The sequence below is a fragment of the Anas acuta genome, chromosome 1 (genome assembly GCF_963932015.1).
Source record: "Anas acuta chromosome 1, bAnaAcu1.1, whole genome shotgun sequence".
NCBI lineage: Eukaryota > Metazoa > Chordata > Aves > Anseriformes > Anatidae > Anas > Anas acuta.
Window position 1 is genome coordinate 56,751,607 of NC_088979.1, and position 22,943 is coordinate 56,774,549.

Here is a 22,943-nt window from a genome sequence, read left to right on the forward strand (position 1 = left end):
AAAACGGAAAAAAGAATTCTTTCAGCACAATTAGTCAAGCTGGACTTGATATGTTTTTTCTGTTCTGAGGTTATAAAATTAAGCTAAAAAATAATATCTATTCCTATATCTAAGCCCTCATAGTATGTCATGGAAAATAGTACAGTAAATTCTTATGATCCATAATTATAACAATAATTGCTTATATTCTGAATGTAAATGACATGTTTTGAAACTTGGAGTTACGTGGGGATGTCCAAAGACAGAATTTGTTTCCAAAAGTGATGCTCAGAGGTAGCATGGAGGTTTTTAAGTCCTTTAGAGTTCACCTTAGAGCATTCATCACTTGGCATAATCTGTGAAATGATCTCTCTTTCATTTTGCTTTCCTGCTTAACCCCTTTGTCTTATCAGTTGCTCTTTCTGTTGGTCTGCTGTGTCACTGTCTGAATGAAAGCCAGATTTTTTTCTTTGTTCACTTTGCATCTCCATGCAGCTGGATTCTGCCAGTCTGCCCCAACACTGCCAACTTTCCTTCCCTTCCCACCCTCGCTTCAGTTTCATCAGTGAGGAGGTTTGTAATAACAGTGCGGGGGCTGCTTCCTGGGAAACATTCATCTTGCTTGTGCTTCAAGAACCCGGCATACAGATCCACTGGCTGCAGCACTCATGTCGGATTCATTTGTGAGAGAAACAATTTGTTAGGCCCAGAATATCTCTTTTATCCAAAATATCCCTTTTGATAGCACTTTTGTAAAAAAATGATCACATTTGAAGTGATTTCTTTGTCTGGACAACTGATTTACAGCATTGTTTCGCAGATCACTCAGGCATTGCTGAATGTTACTTTAAAAGGTAGAGCAGGCCTTGGTGGTTTGTTTGATAGCTTCTAAATGTGGAAGAGCTCCCATTATTTTCTTTTGGTGAGTGTGATAAAATACAGAGACCTTCAGTTCTCTAAGTCTTGTTCAGTATTCTTGTACAATAATAATTTTTCAATGGCACCTAGAAACCCCAGTTGATGTTGGAGTCCAATTTTACTAAAAAAAATGGTAAAGTAAGAGAGCTCCTGTCCTGTATTGATATGACAATCTAAAATAAGAGAAGTCTTAAGGACACCTCTGTTCTAGTGGCAGTAACTGGCTGCAATCTGTTGAGCAAATCTACATCTTGTATATACAAGAGAGGAGTGATGCATGTGTATTTATGTACATTGACAGCTGTCTATACATAAAATATTTGGCTTTAAAGTGGACTACAACTTTTCAGGTTTTGTACCTTGCTGCAGTTTCAGATTCTTTTGAGAGTGCCTGGTTATGTATCCACAGATTCCCACCTGGCTGGTTGGTAAGTTGCCCTTTTGTGCTTTGAAGAAGCCTTTGTCTCTGAAGAATTACTTTTTGCTCTTCAGTTACTTTTTAGTGGCAATGAGAGGTTACTAACACTGTGTTACTGTCTTGTTTTCACAAAAAAAAAAATAAAAAAATCAAGTGGAAGTTGGTTACTTTATTGGTTGGAGCTCCCTTGACTAGATACCTGTTGCTGTTATGAAATCTTCTGTCCCCTTACGTCAGAGAGCCATGGTGCCCTGTGCCCACTTTGTGTTCCTGCTGCAGCTGTCAGGATTTATTACTGCTACTGGTGTGGGGATGTTGGCAGTATGTAACACACGCTTTAGAGCTTTTCTATCAGGGACTGCCTGGCAGCTAACTGGGAAGGAAACTACCTGGCAAGTAAGGATTTTTGTTTTTTGGTTTGTTTTGAGTGCCATCATTGGAAAGCTAGTGAAAGAGATTCAGGTAATGTTGACTGAAATACAGTAGATGTGACTTGCCTTGTGCTTTTGGCTCTAAATTACTTTGTAACATTTTACCTTTGTATAAGTCAGTAACTGAGGTCTTCTGTACCTGTGGGCTTTTAGTTGCTGGCAGTACTCCTGAATTAATATGCTAAGGCAGACAGGTTGTGTACTTGAGTGTACCTTAAAGGGTAATTTTAGAAAGGGAAAAAAAAAATCTATAGAACCCATCAAAAACAAAGGTGTTCCTTTAAAGGTGATTTTATACTGTTACATTGCTTGTACTTCAGAATACAAAGGGACTGATTATTAACCCATTATTTTTATCTTATAATGGGAAGAAAATTTGATTTTATATAGTTCCAAGGTAGATGATAAGCTGATGAATGCCTGTAACGTTTACTGCTTTATGTCCCACTGGTTTCTAATGATATGTGCTATTCTTAATATGGATACAAGGATTTTGAATTCTACCGAATTTGTCTTTTTCCCACATAATATTGTTGCTATTGTTAAGTTCATAGATGGACTTAAATACAATAGGAGTATGTTTGTTTTACATGCTATAGTAATGTGTAGAAACCAGATAAGTTATTTTTTCACCTTCAGATAGGTTAATGGCTGCTGGCACTACAGTGATAAGGTGAAACCTGGATGCCTTTTGTAGGGTAAAGTCAACAGAGTATCGTGTGACCTCCCTAACAAGACAGGGTTGTTCTCTACTGTTCACTTTCATCCCGTGATTTGAGAGGTATGTCTATCTAAGGCTTTGCACTGTGAGAAAGTGTCCTTGATATTCAGCCTATGTTTTTACTATTTTATTTATTTTATATATATATATAAATATATTAATTTTTATTTATTCTGTATATAATCATTGACCGTTTGCCTTATTTACTTGTATCTTTGTACTATTAACTGTATTCTCCCTGTAACCAGTCCTGCAAAAATCAGTCAAATTTCCATATTATAGTGTAGGACTTAAAAATTTTCAGAGCACCTTTTTTTTGCTCTTGTTTTTCTGTAAACTGTGTTTTTGTGGTAGTAAAATGTCAAGAATTTGAGGCTTTTTTTTTTTTTTGCTGTTCTGCAGATGCTGAAAATTACATTGTTCTTTTTTGCTATCATAATGTATTGCAACTTCTTAAGTTTTGCCTTGTGACATGTTTTTCCCTATTATTTTTTTTTTCTACTGAGTATGTAAGTCTTGCATCTATTTATACACAGGCACATATGCATTCTGTTTTTCATGTTGCTAACAGCTCCTGCTTCCTACTTATTTTCATGTGCCACTTTTATTAACTGTTTGTTTCCTTCCCTTCCAGGCTAGTTAATTCAAGATCAGTGTAATTTTTCTTCTTCAAGTATTTGTTGCTACCTTCCCATTCAAACAATTATAAGCTTACTAACTTGACTTAATTTAGTTCTAATGTTAAAATCTCATAAAAACAGTTTTATCAAAGCATGCAATCCCCCTCTGAATTTACTCACTTTTTCCCCCTCTCTAAGGGGAGAGCAGTTAAACTTGTTTGTCACTTCTGGCTCTTTTATGCTTTGAATACAGATATTTATGTTTCTATATGTTAATATAAGCAAATTATAGCATAACAAATATGAACTGTGTGTGTGAAGTGGTATGTGGGGAAAAAAAAAAAAGTAAAATATTTTAATTCATTTTTGCAGGTAGGCAGGCTTCTGTTTTTCTGTCCCATGTCTTGTGGCATATTATGGATTTGACGACATCACAACATAATCTACATAATGAAATAATAAGAAAAATAGAAAGACAAGCAGGTAAAGTCATTATTACTTCACTATATTTTCTTGGTATACTTAGCTACGTAGAAGGAACAAGGCATCTTGCTGACAAGCTATCTTCTCATTCATTTTTCCTGAAGAATTGTGTTTATGGCACTTGTACAGAAAATGCAATAGATAGCGCTGTTGTAGTATTCTAGCTATGTAGTAAATATCTGCTGTGCCAGCATGCTCTGGTCCTGGCAGTTTCTATCAGTGACTGGCAACTTGCCCCAGCTATTTGCCCATGACTAGTTCCAGGGAATGAAGCTGTGGCTACGATCAGGCTATTCAGAAGAGGTTTGTTTGTGGAGTGGCAGTTAGGTGGAATCAGTTATTACAAGTTCAGTTTCCGTCTTGACAGCCTCAAGGCTAATCTTCAAATAACTTCAGGGACAGTTAGCAGCTTTTTTCTTAAGTGAGTTCATGGCTGCGTATTTTGAAGATGCTGAAGCACCACGAGTAATCGCATCCTTAGGGGTGACCAGGATTAGAAAACATTTAGGGCAAGAGTGTATTGTTTTGGGATGGGATCTAGTTATGCTACAGCTGAATGCCAAAGAAGGGTTTATTTGTTCTTTTTTTTTTTTTTTTTTTTTTTTTTTTTTTTTTTTTTAATTATTATTAAGATCTCAGCTGTTTCCTGGTCAAGTAGAGCTAAGCTTTTGGGGCTTAGCTATTCAGCGAAGCAAGGTGGTCCTGGGGGCCTTCAGAGACAGTGTTGTAGTGATGACCCTCACTATTTCCTCTGTGACCCCCCTCATTTCCCCTGCCAACAAAAAAGTTGCTCTTTCTAAACCTGAGTGATCTGGCTTTTGCTCTTTGGTCTTCAAATATTAAGAATGAGTAGTAAATTTTTTGAAAAGTGTTGATTCCTTGAAAGAGGACTTCTATTCATATATATTTAATTTCCTTCAGGCAGAGAAAAAAGAAATTTGGGGCCTAACTGCGGTGCTTAGAACTAGTTATTTGCTTACTGAAATTAAAGTTGGTTTGTTTTTTGAAGAGCAACACATGAATTCTAGTTTACCTAGACGTATTTACTTTTGAATAGTAAAAGTACTAAAAAATGAGTATATTCTGAATTGAATAGAATTAAACACAAAAACACATGTTAAGATATTTCCGTATTTCATAATGGTTAATGTGCCTATAAAATAGGGAAAACTAAGCTTTGAAAAATGAAAACATTGATCCTGTTGACTTGTAAACAAAATTAAATCAATTTTTTAGCAGAGCAGTATGTCATTGGAGACCTGAGAAGATAATACAAATAAAGGTGAAACTCATGCTTCTAAAGAAAAAATGTAGGGAAGGAACATCATCCTAATTTGAAATTCTTATAATGTTAAGAGGCAAATTTGAATTTAATACGTATACTCTGAATAAACCCACTGTATTTAGAAAGTGTAACTGTCATGTGCTGTAAGTCTTGAAATGATTTAAAAAAATAGTAGAAGAGAGTTGATTGAACTGATTTAGAGCAAAAAATTGCTCTAAAAATGTTACTTTTTCCAGAACAACTCTTTCACGTACACTGGCAAGGGAAGTCCTTTCTTCCAGAAAGTTTCTGTTGTTGTCTGCAGGGCTTTCTGCTTGCTTTTTCCTGAGTCTTTACACATCTTATGACTGAAGTGCTAAGAAAATTAAGTCCCCCTGATTGTGACATTCTCTGGAAAGCTGACTTCACACAAGAAGGTGGCTGATAGGGTTTGGTATGGATTGCAGTTACACAAAGCCTTGTTCAAGTGCCTTACTCTGGATAATTTTTTAATGCAATTCCCCTTGCTATTGTGTTATCCTGACTTGAACGAAGTGCTCAAGCTGATCCTATGCAATGAGGCATGATTGCTGGGGGAATAAATATCTAGAGGTATAAATATTTAAGGCCAAACTATTAAAGACTGAAATATTGATGACTGCCATTACGTATTCTATAGTACACAAGAGGCCGAGTTAAAGTTGCACAGGTATTGCTATGCTTCTGCATGCTTGGCTTTCAGAATTGTTGTATTGATACTTCCTTCATGCAGGATTTAGGACAGGGAGAAGTGAGTTTGCATGTCATTTCTTAAGCTGTTGAATTATTAAAATAACTTGAGTTAGGGGATATCAGATCAATGCACGCAAAATCAGTTGGTAGCACAGAATCTTTAGATCAAATGCAGAAGTGTATTCTGTTCAGCCATCAGTAACTGTTGATAGCAATAGCGGGTTGTTCTCTTCTTTGTTTAACAAAAGTTCAAAAGTTGAAGAAAATGAGGAGACATCAGTGGAAAATGGGACATTTTTTCAGTTTCACAGTTTAATCTGACACCAGGCTTTGGCATATTAAATTCCATTCCAGGTGTTGGAGGGAAATGTGTTGAACCTGCTGCATGGACACTTACCTGTTCAGTCATTCAGCCTGTGCCTTCCTTGTTTTCCTCCTTTTCCTCTTCCACATTCTCCATTTCCATTTTATTAACTTAACCTATCCAGTCTTAATCTCTTTTTTTTTTTTTTTTTTTTTTTTTTTGTGATTCTTGTTCACTTTCTCTGCATGTTCGGAGTCTGAGCTCTTTGTATTTGCTATATCCCTACCCCCTTTTTATTCACTGCCCTTCCCAGCCATCTTCTGTTATCTATATTGGCTTGTCACAAGTTCTTTAGGTTAAAATTCCTTATTCCTGCATCTGGTTCCTATTACTACCAGTTCCCAGTTTACAGATAGGTCCTCACCCAGTCTGATCTTTCCTGGTGCCTTTATCCAGTCTGTTCTCCATCACACCTACATCATTAGATGCCTCTTTTCTCTTCATTCCTCTCACAATTTCTCTTGAGATCACTAGCTTTTACTCTCCTTGGCTAAACTTTTCTGAGATCAGATTCTACCATTGCCTCCTTCATTTCTTGGGAACCTGAATTACTTTGCAACAGTTGTATTATTCGCATTCACCGCAGAATAATTTTATATTTGAGACAAAAGGAGGAGAGAGTTTGCAAGGCGTACTTGTCCTTGACACTTCGTCTCACTTCACTTGGCTGGGGCCCAGTTTTTAATCCATAAATATCTGAGAAAATGCTGACCTGGTAACCTTCACATATCTTCCAGCGTTTTATAAAAGACATGCTCCCTCTCCTCCCCCTGCCTGACAGATGTCCTCATTGATGGCAATTCCTGCCATCAGTTCAAGTCTCTGGGTAAAGTCCAGAAAGATGCCTTAAATGGGACATGGTTGGAATTGAGGCAAGTGAGAAGCAGCTTAATCCTGTAACTTAGAAGTTAAGATATTCAGCTGGGAAGAGGGAGTGACTTAGTGTCTTGTTCCCACTTCCTGGGTTACTTCTAAGGACACTTTCTCTTCCACTTTTGCTGACCATTTTCCACTGACTTCAAAGACTTTGCTATGAAATAGGAGAAACATTCTGAGACCAGAGCACAGAGCCCAAGCCTGCCTTTTCAAAGCTGAGTGTCCAGTTTGTAGCTGGGCTTTTTCTTGTTTGTGGTCCTTCTGTCCATGAATCTTGCAGTCTTCTTTTCATTATGGCCCACCTTTAATGGTGGTGGAAGGAAGGGAATCCACCTGATTCTGCAGGGTAGCCAGGTGTGAATCTGAATCCTTCTGAAGGAGGCCCAAAACTCAATTTTTTTTTTGAGTGCTTCAAATGCTAAACCATTCTTTATATAGAGGACTTTGCAATTAACAGTGCTGGTTAAAAAGTCAGCCTATTTATATTATGTTTAAGGACTCTTTTACTACTACCTACCTTCCCTTCTTTTATCTCCCTGTTTTTTAGCTTTAAACTATATATCTGTATTGAACAAACAAACAAAATCTCTAATTCTAATATCAAAAAACATTTATATATATACACACACATATGTGAATGTGTGTATATACATATGTATATATATATGTGTAGTATGTTTGGAAGTAACACCATTAGTTAACATTTTTTTTTTTTTTTTTATGAGCCAGCAAAGTGCCCTGGCAGCCATGAGGGCCAGCCACATCCTGGGGTGCATCAAACATGGCATTGCTAGCCTGTCAAGGGAAGGGATTGTCCCTCTCTGCTCTGTGCTGGTGTGGTCTCACCTCAAGTTCTGTGTGCAGTTTTGTGTGCTCCAGTATAAGAAAGACATAAAATTGTTAGAGAGTGTCCAAAGGAGGTCTACAAAGATGGTGAAGGGTCTAGAGGGCAAGGTGTATGAAGAGCAGCTGAAATCCCTTGGTTTGTTCAGTCCAGAGCAGAGCAGGCTGAGGGGAGGCCTCATGGCGGCCTGCATTTCCCTCATGAGGGGAGCAGAGGGGCAGGCGCTGAGCTCTGCTCTCTGGGGACAGGACCCGAGGGAACGGCATGGAGCTGGGGCAGGGGAGGGTCAGGATGTATATCAGAAAAGGTTCTTCACCAAGAGGGTGGTTGGGCACTGAAACAGGCTTCCCAGGACAGTGGTCACAGCACCAAGCCTGGCGGAGTTCAGTTTGGACAACACTTTCAGACACATGGTCTGATTTTTTTGGGTGGTCCTTTGGGGACTCAGGAGTTGGACTCAATGATTCTTGTGGGTCCCTTCCAACTTGGGATATTCAATGATTCTATGATGTTAAAAATACCTTTTCACTAAATTCACGCTTTTGCTATCTTGCAGAAACTTGTCTCTAAGCTCTTTTGTCTGAAAGTAACAGCATTCACATAGTACAGTAAACACGAGCTATAGTAATTCGATTTAAAACTTCTCTGTTCCTTTTCTTTTCCCCCAGCAAGTAAACCCGTTTATAATGAAGGCATTAGTAAACTTTAACAGAAACTTTCATGTCTGTGGGTAGAACAGAAGTTGGTGGCAACGCTCAAGTAATCAAAGCATGAATCGACTGTTTAGAAAAATCTGTAATATATTTTTCCCTCTCAGCCATGTGCCCATCTTTGGTTTTCACATCTTTCCCCTTAATGGTAGTTGTGTTTCAACAATAAATAAAATATTTCTCAACTACCTCACAAAAATGTCATATGTTTTCATGGATTGATGTTTTTAGGTTACTTTCAGCTCTTTCTTCAAAGAAATTTTTTAGAAACCCGAAGTTACTTCTGGGGAAAATTGGCAGGTATTTTGCTGGAGTCCTTTCTCTTCCACTGTCCATGGTATATGGAGTCTTCTGGCATGTTTTTGGAAGAAAATAGGAACTCCAACTGCACAAAGCCATTTTGAAAAGGCAAGGTAAGAGATGTGGAAGGTTAGGTTAGACAACAGTTTATGGTATCTAAATTACTCATCCAGATCCTTCCTACCTATTAGGAAATTGTCAGCCTTTTATAATGTATGTTAAACCATGCAACTTAAGAAAACAACCTGCTTCTGTAGTCAAAGGGAAATCATTTACTTATCTTTGTCAATTAAATAGCTGCTGACCATAGACCTGAAGATGTTTTTGATGATGGACAAACACAGTTAAGTAATAAGGGAAGTACTCAGCACATTTGAATTCATTATGTGTTCATGAGTCTGCCTACAGTACTTCTATTTGCAGCCTTCTAATGGCTTTAGATGTCCTGTGACTTACATGAGGCTGGGATATCAGTGGTGTAAATTTCATGTTGAAAAGGCACCTCTCAAACCTGGATAAATACATAGACTGGCTCCTAGAGAGTATACCCCTCTCCTGTTCTTGTCTCCATGTGCAAAGTGCATTTTCTCTCTTGGCTGAGATGAGGCTGCCCGTGGGTGGCAGTTTTGTATTTCTGCATTTCAAAGTATGAAGTTTCAAGCATTATATTACACTGACGTAATACCTCAGATTAATCGATATAATATACCTTGTCATTGCCATCACTTCAGCAGGTTGAGCATGGAATGAACGTACTGGAATACCTATACTCAGTTACCTGATCATCGCTGTCTTTGTAAGTAGGGATGAAAACAGGAAAAAAATAATAATGTAGTTTAGATAAGTGAATCTTCTGAACAGTACTTTGCTTTATGTTCTTAGAAAGGTCAAGGTTACATCTGACTTATGAAAAGTCAAGGGCATGGTTAAATTTCCCTCTTGTCTCTTTCCTTTAAGGGTCCTTAGGCTTCAATGGAATGGAGTGAAATAGATGGAAGGAAATGAAGATACTTAAGTGCTGTCACCTGGAATTTGGGGACTGTTCTGTGATTCAGGACTGTGTATGTTTCCATGGAGCTATCTGTAATGTTTATGAGACCAGGGCTTTGATCCTGAGATATCAGTAGCTCAGTAAAAAATAGGAGGCTTCAGAGCCCCTTAGATGTGGGAGCTAGTGTACATTTGGGGTAAAGTTCTTCTGAGCCATTGGAAATACCCAGGTCACAGGGCTACATTTTGAGGTTTCCCATCATTATAATGAGGTTACTCTTCTCCAGTCATCTCTTACAGTTGTGGAACTAGTTGCAGTTCTGCTCTTACTGATCTTTCTGTAGGTGTCTTCTTGGCACTGGGATATATAGATGGCTATTTTATATTTTTATATATTCATGTAACATATATGTGCACACACACATGTAATGTATATGCTATATATATGAAATACATCTGGAATTTTTACTTTGGATGTCTCCAGCTGTGTGTGTCCATGCTGGAGAGTTCTGAGAAAGCCTGGCTACCATGAATTCCTGGTACTTTGTACCAGGTGTGTCAGTGCAGGTATCCTCCTGTGTTCATCAAACTCAGAGACAATTGCTGAGAAGTCTTAGAGTAACCATGTATGTGGTTAATCGCAGCTGTTGATACAAGGTTGTCAAGATACTCGTTAAATACAGTTCAAAATGCTAAATCTTAAATCTAAGCTCTACAGGTGAGAGTATATTGCTTCTGAAGAGGGGGGGAATGTGTTGCTGTAGGGCTGAACCTTGTCAGGTCAAGTTCATGCTGAAGGCTTGGATTTCATTCCTTTTGCCAGCAGGAGAGAAGCAGAAGACGGTTGGGTCTTATTTCCTTTGCATACACACTTACCACCTTGGGCTGTGACACCATTTGACCTTAAGAAAGTAAATAGGGTCAGGCCGGCACTTAAAATAAACTAATCTATGATTTTTCCCCTCTATAAATTGTTTTTGGTGTCTCACTGGGAGAAACTATTCGTTTACAGATTAATGCTGTCCTAATCCATTAACAAAGTACTCAGAGGATGTTTTGATGCTCTGTGCACTATTTGTGAGTGAGTTGAAAAATTGAGATATTGACTGCTAGTATAGTCTTCACAGCTTCCATATGGAAATGTCATTTTACTTCCATTTGTTTAAAGCCACATTGTAATTCAGATATCTAGACAAATGGTATCAATATATATTTAATTCTAATTCGGCCCCTTTGTCTTTGCTGCTTTTCCTGCATTTTAAGTACCATTTAATGGTGTTGTCTTTGCTTCCTTTTTATTCAGTGCAGAATGTATTAAATTAAGTATCGTTCTTTATGCGGAGATTTAACGTATGCCAATAATTGATGGAGGGTACCATTTGTAAACTGAATTTTAAGATTACTGTTTCCTAATGGAGCTGTGTACTACCCAAGTACAATTTTTATGTAAAAGTGGTGTAAACAGAATAGATGATTATGTACCATATTTCTAAACAAGTACTATTTCTACTCATTCCAAGCACACAGTGTTCAGATAAAGTTAGCCTAAGGCCCATTCTTGTAATTTCCTTCATTGATAAAGAAAAAGATGCTGTAATTTGCAGCTTGTTTCATTCTGACCTAGACTACACTTTTGTTGTCTCTCTCTGCATTCCCTTCCCTGCTTCTCCATCTCAGTTTCAGCAAAATTCATGTCCTTTTCTTTCTTTAGTTTTTCTGCAAGTATGAAACATTTTGTCTGACATTTGAATGTGTCAGCAAAATTCTCTGGTTCCCTGCATGAGATTCTGAGGCTTGTCACGCATTTCTGTAACCAACCTGCCACTAACTTGAGAACTCCCGTCTTCCACATGATTTATTATGTCTCTTTGGAAAGCTACGTTCACATTTCAGTTATAATAATGATGATTGCTTTGCCTTTGAGAATGATGTTTACACTGTTTTCTTAATGGTGTCTTTGATGTAGCGCAAGATTGTATGTCAACAGTATGAGACTCTCCTTCTGCCCTCATATCAACTGAAAATCAAGGGTGTTCAAAGAACATGCTCCAAAGACATTAGACTTTTATGATAAACATACCTGAAATATTTTCAATGACTCTCTAAGTCATTAACCTATTAGGCAGAAAGTCTTATGAAACTGCGAAGTTCAGATCCTGTTTCAAGAAGGATTTGGGGCATCCATAGACAGGAATTTCTCTGTGAACAAGAACAATTGAACAATTCAAGGCCAGAGGTGTGCTATTTGTTTCATTAACAAAAATTATCTGAGTCTCCCTGTGTTAAACGAATAGGGTCAAACTGTCTCTTCTAAATGTAAATAGGTTCATAGTACGTGGAATTCCAGTGGTTTCTGTGCTTATATTCATAAGCAAAGAGATGAATAGACTGAAGAAAATCATTCTATGTTTATACAGTGCCTCTATAAACACCGTGCCTCTCCAAACCACAATGGAAGAGTGAGGGCAACCCACTCAAATCCAGGTAAATGAAGAAAGAAGGAACCAGTCCTAGCTGACTTTTATATTCCAACATTTTGTTATGGGTGTTCGAGTAATATTGCTGGAAATTGGGAGCTGGGTCAGAAAAGGCTCCTTTTCTCATCTGACCTTTTCTACTGCTGACCCAGCTCTTGCAATCTTTAAATATCATTAAAATCATTGAGTCATAACTCCAGGTAGTTACCTTCCTGAACAAGTGAATAAGGACAAACACAGATGAACAATTCCCGGAGAGTAACTTCCTATCTGCTATTTACGTCTAGTACCAAGTTTGGTCAAAGTAGAACCAGCAGAACTTTCTCAATGTTTACAGGTATTAAAGGACTTGGATTCTGCCTACACTGATAACAATTTTCTTCTTTCACAAAACATGTTCTGCTAGTTTGTTATTTTTCTGTTATGACTGCTCTGCAAGCAGTTATACAAAAAATGCAGAAAATATAAGAATGCTTTTTGGAGTGTGAAGGGAGACGTATGTGGAAGTAACCAAATCCAACTAAAGATTTTGTAATTAGTCTCCTGCTCCTGATTAAATTTCTCATGAGGGCCTGTCTCCCATATGTCTCTGATGAAACAAATACTCTTTTTAATTTTCCAGAATAGTATTGTGGAATTATTCAGGTTGGAAAAGGCCTCTAAGATCATCTAGTCCAACCTTTAACCTAGTACTAAAGTCTACCATTAAACGATGCCACTAAGTTCTAAATCTAAGTTTCTAAATCTAAGTTTCTTGAAAACCTCCAGGGGTGGTGACTCAACCACTTCCCTGGGCAGCCTATTCCAATGCCTAACAGCCCTTTCCGTGGAGAAATTTCTCCTAATATCCAACCTAAACCTCCCCTGGTGCCACTTGAAAACGTTGCTTCTCATTTTATCACTTGGTGCTTGGGAGAAGATCCCAGTTCCCACCTCTCTACAACTTCATTTAAGGTAGCTGTAGAGTACAATAATGTTTCCCCTGAGACTTCTCTTATCCAAGCTATACAATCCCAGCTCCCAGCCACTCCTCATAAGACTTGTTCTGTAGACACTTCACCAGCTTCGTTGCCCTTCTTTAGACACACTCCAGCACCTCGATGTGCTTCTCATAGCGAGGGGCCCAAAACTAAGCACAGTATTTGAGGTAAGGCCCTACCAGAGCTGACTACAGGGGGACAAACATCTCCCTTGTCATCGAATCATAGAATGGCTCAGGTTGGAAGGGACCTTAAAGATCATCTAGTTCCAACCCCCCTGCCATAAGCAGGGATGCCACCCACTAGATTGGGTTGTTCAGGGCCTCTTGTAACCTGGCTTTGAACATCTCTAGGGGTGGGGCATCCACAACTTCTCTGGGGAATCTGTTCCAGTGCCTCACCACTCATACAGTGAAGAATTTCCTCCTAACCTTTAATCTAAATCTCCCTACTTTTAGTTTAAAAACGTTCCCCTTTTTCCTGTCACTATCTGATTGAGCAAAGAGTTGCTCTCCATTTTTTTATTTTAAGTCCCCTTTAAGTACTGAAAAGCCACAGAGAGGTCACCCCGGAGCCTTCTCTTCTGTAGGTTGCATGTCACTAACTCTCTCAGCCTTTCTTCATAGGAGAGGTGCTCCAGCCTCTTGATCATCTTTGTGGCCCTCCTCTGGGCCCATTCTAACAGCTCCACATCCTTCTTGTGCTGAGGCCTCCAGACCTGGACACATTATTCCCAAATGAGGCCTCACAAGGGCAGAGTAGAGGGGAACAATCACTTCCCTCGCCCTGCTGACCACTCCTCTGTTGATGCAGCCTAGAATGCAGTTGGCCTTCCAGGCTGCAAGTGTGCACTTCCAACTCATGTCGAGCTTTTCATCCACCAGCACCCCCAAGTCCTTCTCTGCAGGGCTGCTCTCAATAAGTTCTTCTCCAGTCTGTGCTCGTGTCTGGGATTGCCCTTGCCCAAGTGCAGCACCCTGCATTTAGACTTGTTGAGCCTCATTAGGTTCACGTGGGCCCAATTCTCAAGCTTGCCCACGTCCCTTTGGATGGCATCCCTTCCTTCTTTATCAACCACACCACTCAGCTTGGTTTCATCTGCGAACTTGCTGAGGGTGCACTCAATCCCACTGTCTACATCACTGATAAAAATATTAAACAGTACTGGTCCCAGGACAGACACCTGAGGGACACCACTCATCACCAGCCTCCACTTGGACATAGAGCCATTGATCGCCACTCTGTGTGTGATCTTCAAGCCAATTCCTTATCCACTGAATGGTCTACGCATGAAATCCATCTCTCTCCGATCTGGAGACCAGGATGTCACGTGGAACCATGTCAAAGGTCTTAGAGTCCAGGTAGATGACATTGGTTGGTCAACAGTCCTGCTGGCCATGTTATTTCTGATACAAGCCAGGATGCTGTTGGCCTTCTTGGCTACCTGATCACACTGCTGGCTCATACTCATCTGACTATTGACCAATATACCCAGCTTCCTTTCTGCTGGGCAGCTTTACAGCCACTCTTTCCCCAGCCTGCATCATTGCCTGGGGTTGTTGTGCCCCAGGTGCAGGACCTTGTATTAGGCCTTGTTGAACCTCATGCACTTGACCTCAGCCAATCAGTCCAGCCCATCCACATCCCTCTGCAGAGCCTTCTTACCCTCAAGCATATCAACCCTTGTGCCTAACTTGGTGTCATGTGCAAGCTTACTGAGGGTGCACTCAATCCCCTTGTCCAGATCACTGATAAAGATACTGAAGAGAACTGGTTCAAATATGAGCCCGGGAGACACCATGGTGACCGGCTTCCAACTGCATTTAACTCCATTCACCACGACTCCTGGGGCCTGGCTATCCAGTTTTTAACCCAATGAAGCATACGCCAGTCCAAGCCATGAGCAGCCAGTTTCTCAAGGAGAATGCTGTGTGAAACGGTGTCAAAAGCCATATAGGTAGACCACATCCACAGCCTTTCCCTCATCCACTGAGATGTCATCTTGTCACAGAAGGAGATCAGGTTCAACAAGCAGGACCTGCTTTTGATAAACCCATGCTGACTGAGCCTGATCACCTGGTTGCCCTGGAAGTGCTGCGTAATGGCACGCAGGATCATCTGCTCCATGAGCTTCCCTGACACTGAGGTCAGACAAACAAGGCCTGTAGTTTCCTGGGTCCTCCTTTTTCAGCCCTTCTTGTAATATCTTCCTGAAGGGAAGGAAAAAAAAAAAAGGGAGGGGGAATACGGGAGGAGGAATTGTAACTGTTACATAAACTTCTCCAGATATCTCACCTGTGGAAATACAAAAGAACTAAGGTGACCAAAGATTTAAGTGATGCTATTAATTTGTGGATTTGGGAGTCTTCTTATGGGAGTGTGGACAGCTTATCCTGGGTAGGGAGCAGTGGCTTACAAACTCTTAATAGTGTAAGTGCTGTGGAAACCTTAAGTAGAAAGATTACTGACAGTATAAAAAAAAAATAAACGGGAAATATTTATTGAACACTGGAGGGGTAGCTGTAATAATTCTAAAGTTTTATAGATCTTTTGGCAGGAGTTTTGTAAGTTGAGGCTTAATAAGTTAGGGTTTCTCAACAAAACTGAATCCAAAACAGATGTGAATGGAAGAAGAATCAAAAAAAATAAAAATAAAATTGAGAGGTAAGAGAAGAAATAGCTTTTTACTTTCATAGCTAGTGCTGATCACAGAACAAGATCAGACTGCTCTAAGCAGTCAGAGAAGATTAAAAGCAGTCTAGATCTAGTATGCCTGGACACAGGATGGTAAATTAAATACACTTATGATATTTGTAATAAGAAAACCTCATATTATTTTTTCATAAGAAAAGATGAATTTGGCCCCAGAGCAGCATTTCTCTGGCACTTCACTCATGTTTGTATAGTTTCCTGCTGGCAGGCACAATGACATATGCACTTTCTCTCAACATTAAAGGCTTGCAGAAGATCTAATGTGCTGGCCACATACTACTTAGTTCCTGACATCTTAAAATATCATAGTTTCAATGTTAAGGTTATTTACGTTACCTTTATAAAATTGTATTGTATAACATTCTTTCTAGTAGTATATATATAATCTTATTTTTAATTTTGCTGTATCCCATGACTAGTATTTTTTCCCAGTCATTTATTGGAATACCATCTCTTTATTTATTTATTAAAAACAAAAACAAACAAACAAAGATACACAAAAAAGCCCAAAACTTCCAGGAAAGAGGGTGAGAGAGAGAGTTGTCTCTCTTCAATGGTTATGGCAATAAAAATACCAAAACATATGGCAGAGCAAATGACAGCACTGAAGGCCATTATGTCTCATGACTACAGTGATTTGAGGGGGAAGAAAATGAGTGGAATCATCTGTAGTGCCAACAGCTGCCATCCATGCCATACTGAGTGGTTTCTATAAATTTTCTGATGGATGATAGACCAAGGCTTTTTATGCTGATGATAAATCAAATGTTTTAATTTTAATAGCCAGTGTGTCTGCTGTTTCTGTGCTACGTTATCTAGATGTTGGTATCTCTAATTTGGATGGTAACTGGAGGCTTGATAAAGGAACTCTGGTTTGGAAAAGATGGTAACCCAGTTGTCAAATCTCTAGCATGCTTTCTAGGAGGTGCGGCTTGTAAACATGTTTTGCTTTAGCTAATTTGCCAAGAGATCGTATTTGGCTGTGAAAGCAAATTTACTATGAAAACTTGGAACGATTCTATACTTTGTTAAGAAAATGCTTTGGAGAGCTTCATTTACATGTTATTTACAACATTGTGGTGGTGTGACTTTGTGGAATGATGGCAAAACTGAAGCTGGCTTGGTATTTAGCTAAAAACGAATGAATCCTCTCCTGTAAAAGAGTTGTCCTGGATTATGTTAGCTATCATAAATATCCTTCACATAGCAACAAGGATGGCATTCAGGATATCAAGCCAACTGGAAAGAATCCCTTTTACAAGGCTTCGTTTGGGGTGGGTGGATAAGCTTTCCTGACAACAGTAGTGCTTTCTCTCTTGTCTGTCATAATTTGTGTTGCTAGGATCTTGTGACAGACTTTTAAATGATATTGTGGTTCCTTTTGTTTACTGTCAAAAGAACCATAATGTGGGGAAAATGAACAATAAAGGGATATGGAAAATAATAATAATAAAATGCAAGCACATGAGACCATGATAATAAATACTCAGACTGCTGGCTGCTCTTAAAGTGGAAAAAAGTTAAAAGAATTTCTGTTGGATTGCTGAATTGGAAAGCAATATATGGTAACATTCCACTTCTTTTCTTCACTTTTTCTGAACTTGGCTTCTTCAGCAAAACAGGAAAAAATTGCTTTATGTAGTCATAAACTGTAAACTTCAATCGGAATTCAGGAGACTTCCCATGTATCATGTTAAACATTAATGGTACAATGCATTTTTATTCACGAACATAATTCAAATTCCTGCTTCCAGATCAGCTTTTAAATATAAATTGGTAGTTTCATTATCAGCCCTCTCAGTCCATTTGACCTTTTGTATTTGTGCTTCCAGGGGAAAAAGAAGATGAACAGATAGTTGCAGAAATCATGAGAAGACGTTTTTTTCCTACTGTTATAACTCATAAGGCCTGGGAAGGCTTTTACTTTGCTGGCCATGAGATAAGGATTACAGAAGCCACTGACTGTTACGGGGCAGTTGTCTGGCCATCGGTACAAAATTTACATTGTATTGTTATTTTTCAGTTTTGAAGTATTCTAGTACTATTTATTTATTTATTTATTTTTCATGATAAATGTTTTGTTGCATGTCGTGAAACCAAGGAAAAGATTTTAAGCTTTCTCTGTCTCCATTCTGCAACCCCCAAACCTGAATTTAGCCTTGTTTCCCATGTATTCTTGGTTTCCTGTGTATTCTTGGTTCTCAAAGCTTAAAAGATTATTTCTTGGTTGTGCCCCTGTCACATTAGATGTGTGCTCTGATGTCCCTTCCCTCTTCTGCCAAAAACTTTTGATCCCACTGGCCAATTAGAAGCAAACTTTGAAGGAAATATGGTGGTCTTGAGATAATTACATTTCTGAACATTTCTTAAATATTTGGCTATATAGCAAGCAGATCTAGGTTGCAGAAACAGTTGTGATGTGAGCTCACAAGGTATTAACACTCACACAAGTTATTTGACCTACTCACGTGAAAAAGAAATTTACCCTGTGAATAGGCGGCCATGGGAAGAGATTCACTCAGAGCTTCCAGTTTCATAAACAGCAAGACATCTGTGTGGGAGTGAACCCTTGTCTTCAGGAAATATCACTCATGGCTCTTGATATCATAGAATTGTAGAATGATTTAGTTTGGAGGGGACCTTAAAGATATAAGAACTCTAACATATCTACCACAGAAAGAACATTCTCTAAGGTTTTGAACATGTGCAATAGAGCTAATAGTCTTTGAATAGCTAATTTAAAAGAATTAAGAGTGAAAAAAACTGCTGCAGCCAGGGAGGTGCCATGATACACTATTGACACTTGTAGTAGTCAGAGAACTCTGAAATGGGAAGGATCTCTGGGAGCTCCTATAGGATGGAGGGGACTAAAACCCAAGAGGCTTCATTGATGTCCCTACAGTATCAGCCTGTGACACTGTACTATGTTTGAGAAGTATGGCCATAATTCAGCCAAAGAGTTAGCATAAACTGCTGCTTTGAATTCCAAACACTTTTCCTTCTCTTAGCAGAACTGGACAAGTCATTTACACAGTATCTCTTAGCAGCCTCAGTGCATGTCTTCAAGGCAAGGTTGGCTGACTGTCAAACATTCTCATTCAGTACAGCCTCTCAAGGGCTGTACTGAAAAGCATGTTTTATGTTTATTTTTATTTTATTTTTTATTTTATTTTTTTCTGTGAAAGTTTAGTTAGTTTTGCTGTGGAAGGAAGGCAATCCCTCTCTGTCTCTTCAAATTCTCCCTTCCTCTTCCATCCTGAACTATTTGAAATCTGAAAAATGTCAACCAGATTTGTCAAGAAGGCAGAAACTTTAAGGAAAATAAAGCTTCTGCATGATTCATGGAAAGGAAGTTGGGTTACATAGGTTCTGTAACAGCAGAATATGGCAAGACACTGAGAGAAAAAATGGTACTCCTAATATATGGAACTAACAAGAAATCTTAATAGGATGTGTTTTAGAAAGTCAGGCAATCATCAGATACAATTTGTAGGAACCTTGTGCTCACAAGTTTATTTCACAGCTTTGCTGATTACGAGATATCTGCAAGTTCATATAAAAGACATTGATTTTTGGTCTGAGTTGAGGCAGAAAGCAAAAAGTTTGAATTTCTAACACTTACTGAATCAATATTCCTTCTGCTGCTTTCCTTCTATTTCTTATTCTATTAAAGAATAAGAAATATTCTGTTTAAGAGCTTAATTTTGGAGTACCAAACTGAACCACTTATAGTTGTCTTCCCAAGAGGTCATCTGTACTGCCAGATGATGTGGCAACCAAAATACATATTTGTCAATGGAGAACACTTTTCCAAGTGTAGGAAACAAGAAGTGGGAGAAGCTGGAAACTATCTTTGTGAGAGGAATGAAAGTAGTGATTAGTATTTCTACACTGGTCAGTGTGAGACAGGACAGAAAAGCTGGAGAAGCTTCTTAGTCACAGTTTATGAATGCATATGTAAGGAATCAGCTGTAGAGTGCTAAGTGGTTTTGTTTGCTAGAAAGATTTGTTATGCTTAACAAAGCACACATTAAAACTGAACTGAAAGCATAGGGGTAAATCTATTGGCCCCTTTTGAATCATTATGGTAATTAATTATTGTTAGTAATAATTACCTATTGGAAAAGTCTATCAAGACTTGTGGATTTTCTCTCACAAGCAGTACTTATATCAAGAAGTCTTTGTGAAGGACACATTTTAACTCAACCAGAAGTAAGTGCAGTTATAAGCAGGAATTGCTGACTGGAATTTTACAGCTCATGTTATGCAGCGTGACAGATTAGATAATTGCAGTCATTCCTTCTGGCTGTAATGCTTTGCAAGCCTATATTGAAGCATGTAGTAGCATTTATTTTGTCAGCCTATAGAGCTCAAAGATCATAGTGAGTCGTGATCCTTTCAGGACAAGGTTTGAATGAATATTGCTCATTTGAGAAGGCATGAAATTACAAAACATTTTTTGCATGCTTATAAATTACTGTGCATATTTAGTGAAGGTTTTTATTTCATTTATTTGTTCAGTATATTCATGGATTCCCTCCCCTGCAGGCTCTTGTTCTGTGTTATTTTTTGGAAACCAATTCTAAACAATACAATTTGGTTGACAAAAATGTGATTGAAATTGGAGCTGGAACTGGGTTGGTCTCCGTAGTAGCCAGTTTATTGGGTGAGTATATACCATTGCTCCTCAGCTCTTGGAAACACCTCTAATACGAATACTGGAGGGCTCAGTTCCTCTAAAATACAATTGTTTGAAATCTAAGAGAAAGAAAAAGTGAATTCCAGCAGGGTTGCTTGGAAACCTGTTCTGTTATTTTCGGCTGTAAAACTGTAAATTCATGGGTGCAGTAAAAGCAGGTCCCTGTAGATGATGTTGCCATTAGCAATGTCAAGCAGGAGACCAAAATAAGAAATTAGTGACCTGACAAGATGTCAGAGGCAACGGGATGAAGCCAGATGCAGGCATGACCAATGCATCACCTTCCATTGATCGAACATCTCTTTGATGCCAGCTCACTTCCTTTGCATTTGTGTTCAGCAATTCCTTTGAGCAACTGATCCTTGAGTTTTCTGCTACAGACACTGTTGTATTTTCTCTCATAGCAGCCTGACCTTTTTGTAGAGTAATCCAAATCAGCAAGTCCTGCATTTTAACTGAATTTTAGCTTTCAATAGTCTGAGAAAGCTTCTTTATATGTTGAAGGGAAAGAACCTGAGGCAATACCTAGATCTCGTTCTTTCTGGAGTTAGTAACTGGCAATCTTCAATCCCTAATCTCTCACCGTACTTCTAACCAAAATGATATCAAGACACAGATAGTATTTGATTTCCCCACAACCATGCCTAGCTGCATTTAGATGGCAATCTGTAGAGTATAACTACTGTAAACCAAATATTTATTTTAAGCACAATGTCTAAGAGCTACTGGGAGCTGTTACAGTGTTCTGTTCCCCCCAGTGAGAGCTACCAACTAAAATCAGTTCCTTGTGCTGTGTGTTTTGAGAATGGGCTTTTACTCAATATTGGAGTATATTCAAAGATTACATTTGTTTTCTTCCTTTCACAGGTGCACTTGTGACTGCCACTGATTTGCCAGAACTGCTGGGAAACCTTCAGCACAATGTTCTCCAAAATACAAAACTGAAAAGCAAGCACCGGCCTTGTGTGAAGGAGTTGTCTTGGGGCATTGATCTGGAAAAGAACTTTCCCAGAGCTTCGTGTCACTTTGACTACATTATGGCTGCTGATGTAGTTTACCATCATCCCTTCCTGGATGAGCTCCTGCTAACTTTTGATCACTTGTGCAAGGATGACACTGTTATTCTGTGGGCTATGAAATTTAGGTTGGACAAGGAGAACCAATTTGTGGGCAGATTTCAGACACTATTTGACTTAGAGGTGCTTTCTAATTTCCCTAGTTTGAACATCACGTTGTATAAGGCAATGAGGAAAGGCAGGATGAAAGTCAGACCTTCCAAACTGTCAATCTGAAAAAGAGTTACATGGGGGCAACAGTCTCAGCTCTTCTGTAGCTTGTTCTCTTTTCAATAATTTCCATGTTAGCAGCTGCCAGTACCTGCATGAATGATATTTTTAGAGAAAGTTAAAATATCAGATTTCATCCCTAAAGAATTGCTAAATTCATCTTGTTAGTTTTATACACAGAAGAAATGTATTTCTGATGCTTTCTTGACTTTTATGTGCTAAATTGTCAGCAGTAATAACTGCCACAAGTCTCACTATTATATCCGTGGGATGTGTAATGAATATTTCCAATGTCTTTCAATTGCAGCTTTGAACGGTGTCTTACAAGATCAACCAATCATTTGAAGATTTACCACAGTCTCAAGTTTTGTATTTAAAAGTTGTGGTGTTAAATCTCATCTTTCCTCATTCCCACTACAGTGTGTAAATCCTTCCTTTAAAGAGCCTTTACAGGACATTAAGTTAACTAAAAGGAAAAATGGGAGAAATACTGTCATAATAAAATGAGAGAATATATTGGTTACTCTGATTTAATGATTATGCTTTCCTCCCTTTCCACTTTATATTTAGATTCAGGGATTATTCAACGGACAGCTGCACACATGAGGCAATAGGGAGTTAAATGTTTTGTTGCTTGCAAAAAGGTATTGAATAAGAATAGTATGTCGTATCCACAGCTCCCCTTTGCAAACATCTGAAATTCTTGGAGGTCTGCCCCTCTGAAAATAGACCATTATCTGGGGCTCAGGGAACAATGGAAAAACGACAGTGGCCATCAAGAGAAGTGTTTTGCAGTGCCGGTTGGTGGTGAGTAGAGGTAGAAAACCAAACCAGCGTGACATGGTGTGCCTGAGACATAGGCAGACTTGGGGTTTTTGTCAGGTCAAACAAAATATTTTCTCCTCACCACTCAGTACAGTGTGTTCCTGATTTTAGAGGTCAGATTAACATACTTGAAGGCAGTCAGATAGCTTTCTTTTGGGAAGATTAATAAAATGATTCTTTGGACATCATAAAATTTCAGATTCAGTTTGTAATTGTCTGTGAAAAAACTTCAAGTCCCCTGTTGTCTAGAGAGGCAAGCCCAGCTTGTGTGGTAACATCCATGCAGAGCTTTACCACCTCTGCTGCAACAAGCA

The 22,943-nt window shown here is 38.8% G+C and overlaps 1 protein-coding gene across 5 annotated transcripts; it reads left to right on the forward strand.

Annotated features, from left to right (window-relative positions):
• The first annotated feature begins 99 nt into the window (after positions 1–99).
• On the forward strand, positions 100–22,333 carry LOC137854549 (putative methyltransferase-like protein 21E). 5 transcript variants are annotated; one of them, XM_068678115.1, is made up of 7 exons: positions 100–901; positions 1,267–1,325; positions 2,386–2,527; positions 3,460–3,570; positions 17,652–17,809; positions 20,368–20,485; positions 21,386–22,333. In XM_068678115.1, the coding sequence occupies exons 4-7, from the start codon at positions 3,504–3,506 to the stop codon at positions 21,808–21,810; spliced, it is 768 nt and encodes a 255-aa protein (XP_068534216.1). In that variant the 5' UTR covers positions 100–901; positions 1,267–1,325; positions 2,386–2,527; positions 3,460–3,503; the 3' UTR covers positions 21,811–22,333. The 5 variants fall into 5 exon arrangements, with proteins under 5 accessions (XP_068534216.1, XP_068534233.1, XP_068534246.1 ...); XM_068678132.1 differs by having other exon boundaries at positions 3,464–3,570; XM_068678145.1 differs by lacking the exon at positions 3,460–3,570.
• Positions 22,334–22,943: the final 610 nt, after the last annotated feature.

Excerpts from the sequence above, each read along its gene's own strand:
- LOC137854549 (XM_068678115.1), top strand. The coding sequence starts at position 3,504 with ATGGATTTGACGACATCACAACATAATCTACATAATGAAATAATAAGA. Across the intron at positions 17,810-20,367 it reads GGGCAGTTGTCTGGCCATCG|GCTCTTGTTCTGTGTTATTT; the intron begins GTACAAAATTTA and ends CCTCCCCTGCAG. Across the intron at positions 20,486-21,385 it reads CGTAGTAGCCAGTTTATTGG|GTGCACTTGTGACTGCCACT; the intron begins GTGAGTATATAC and ends TTCCTTTCACAG.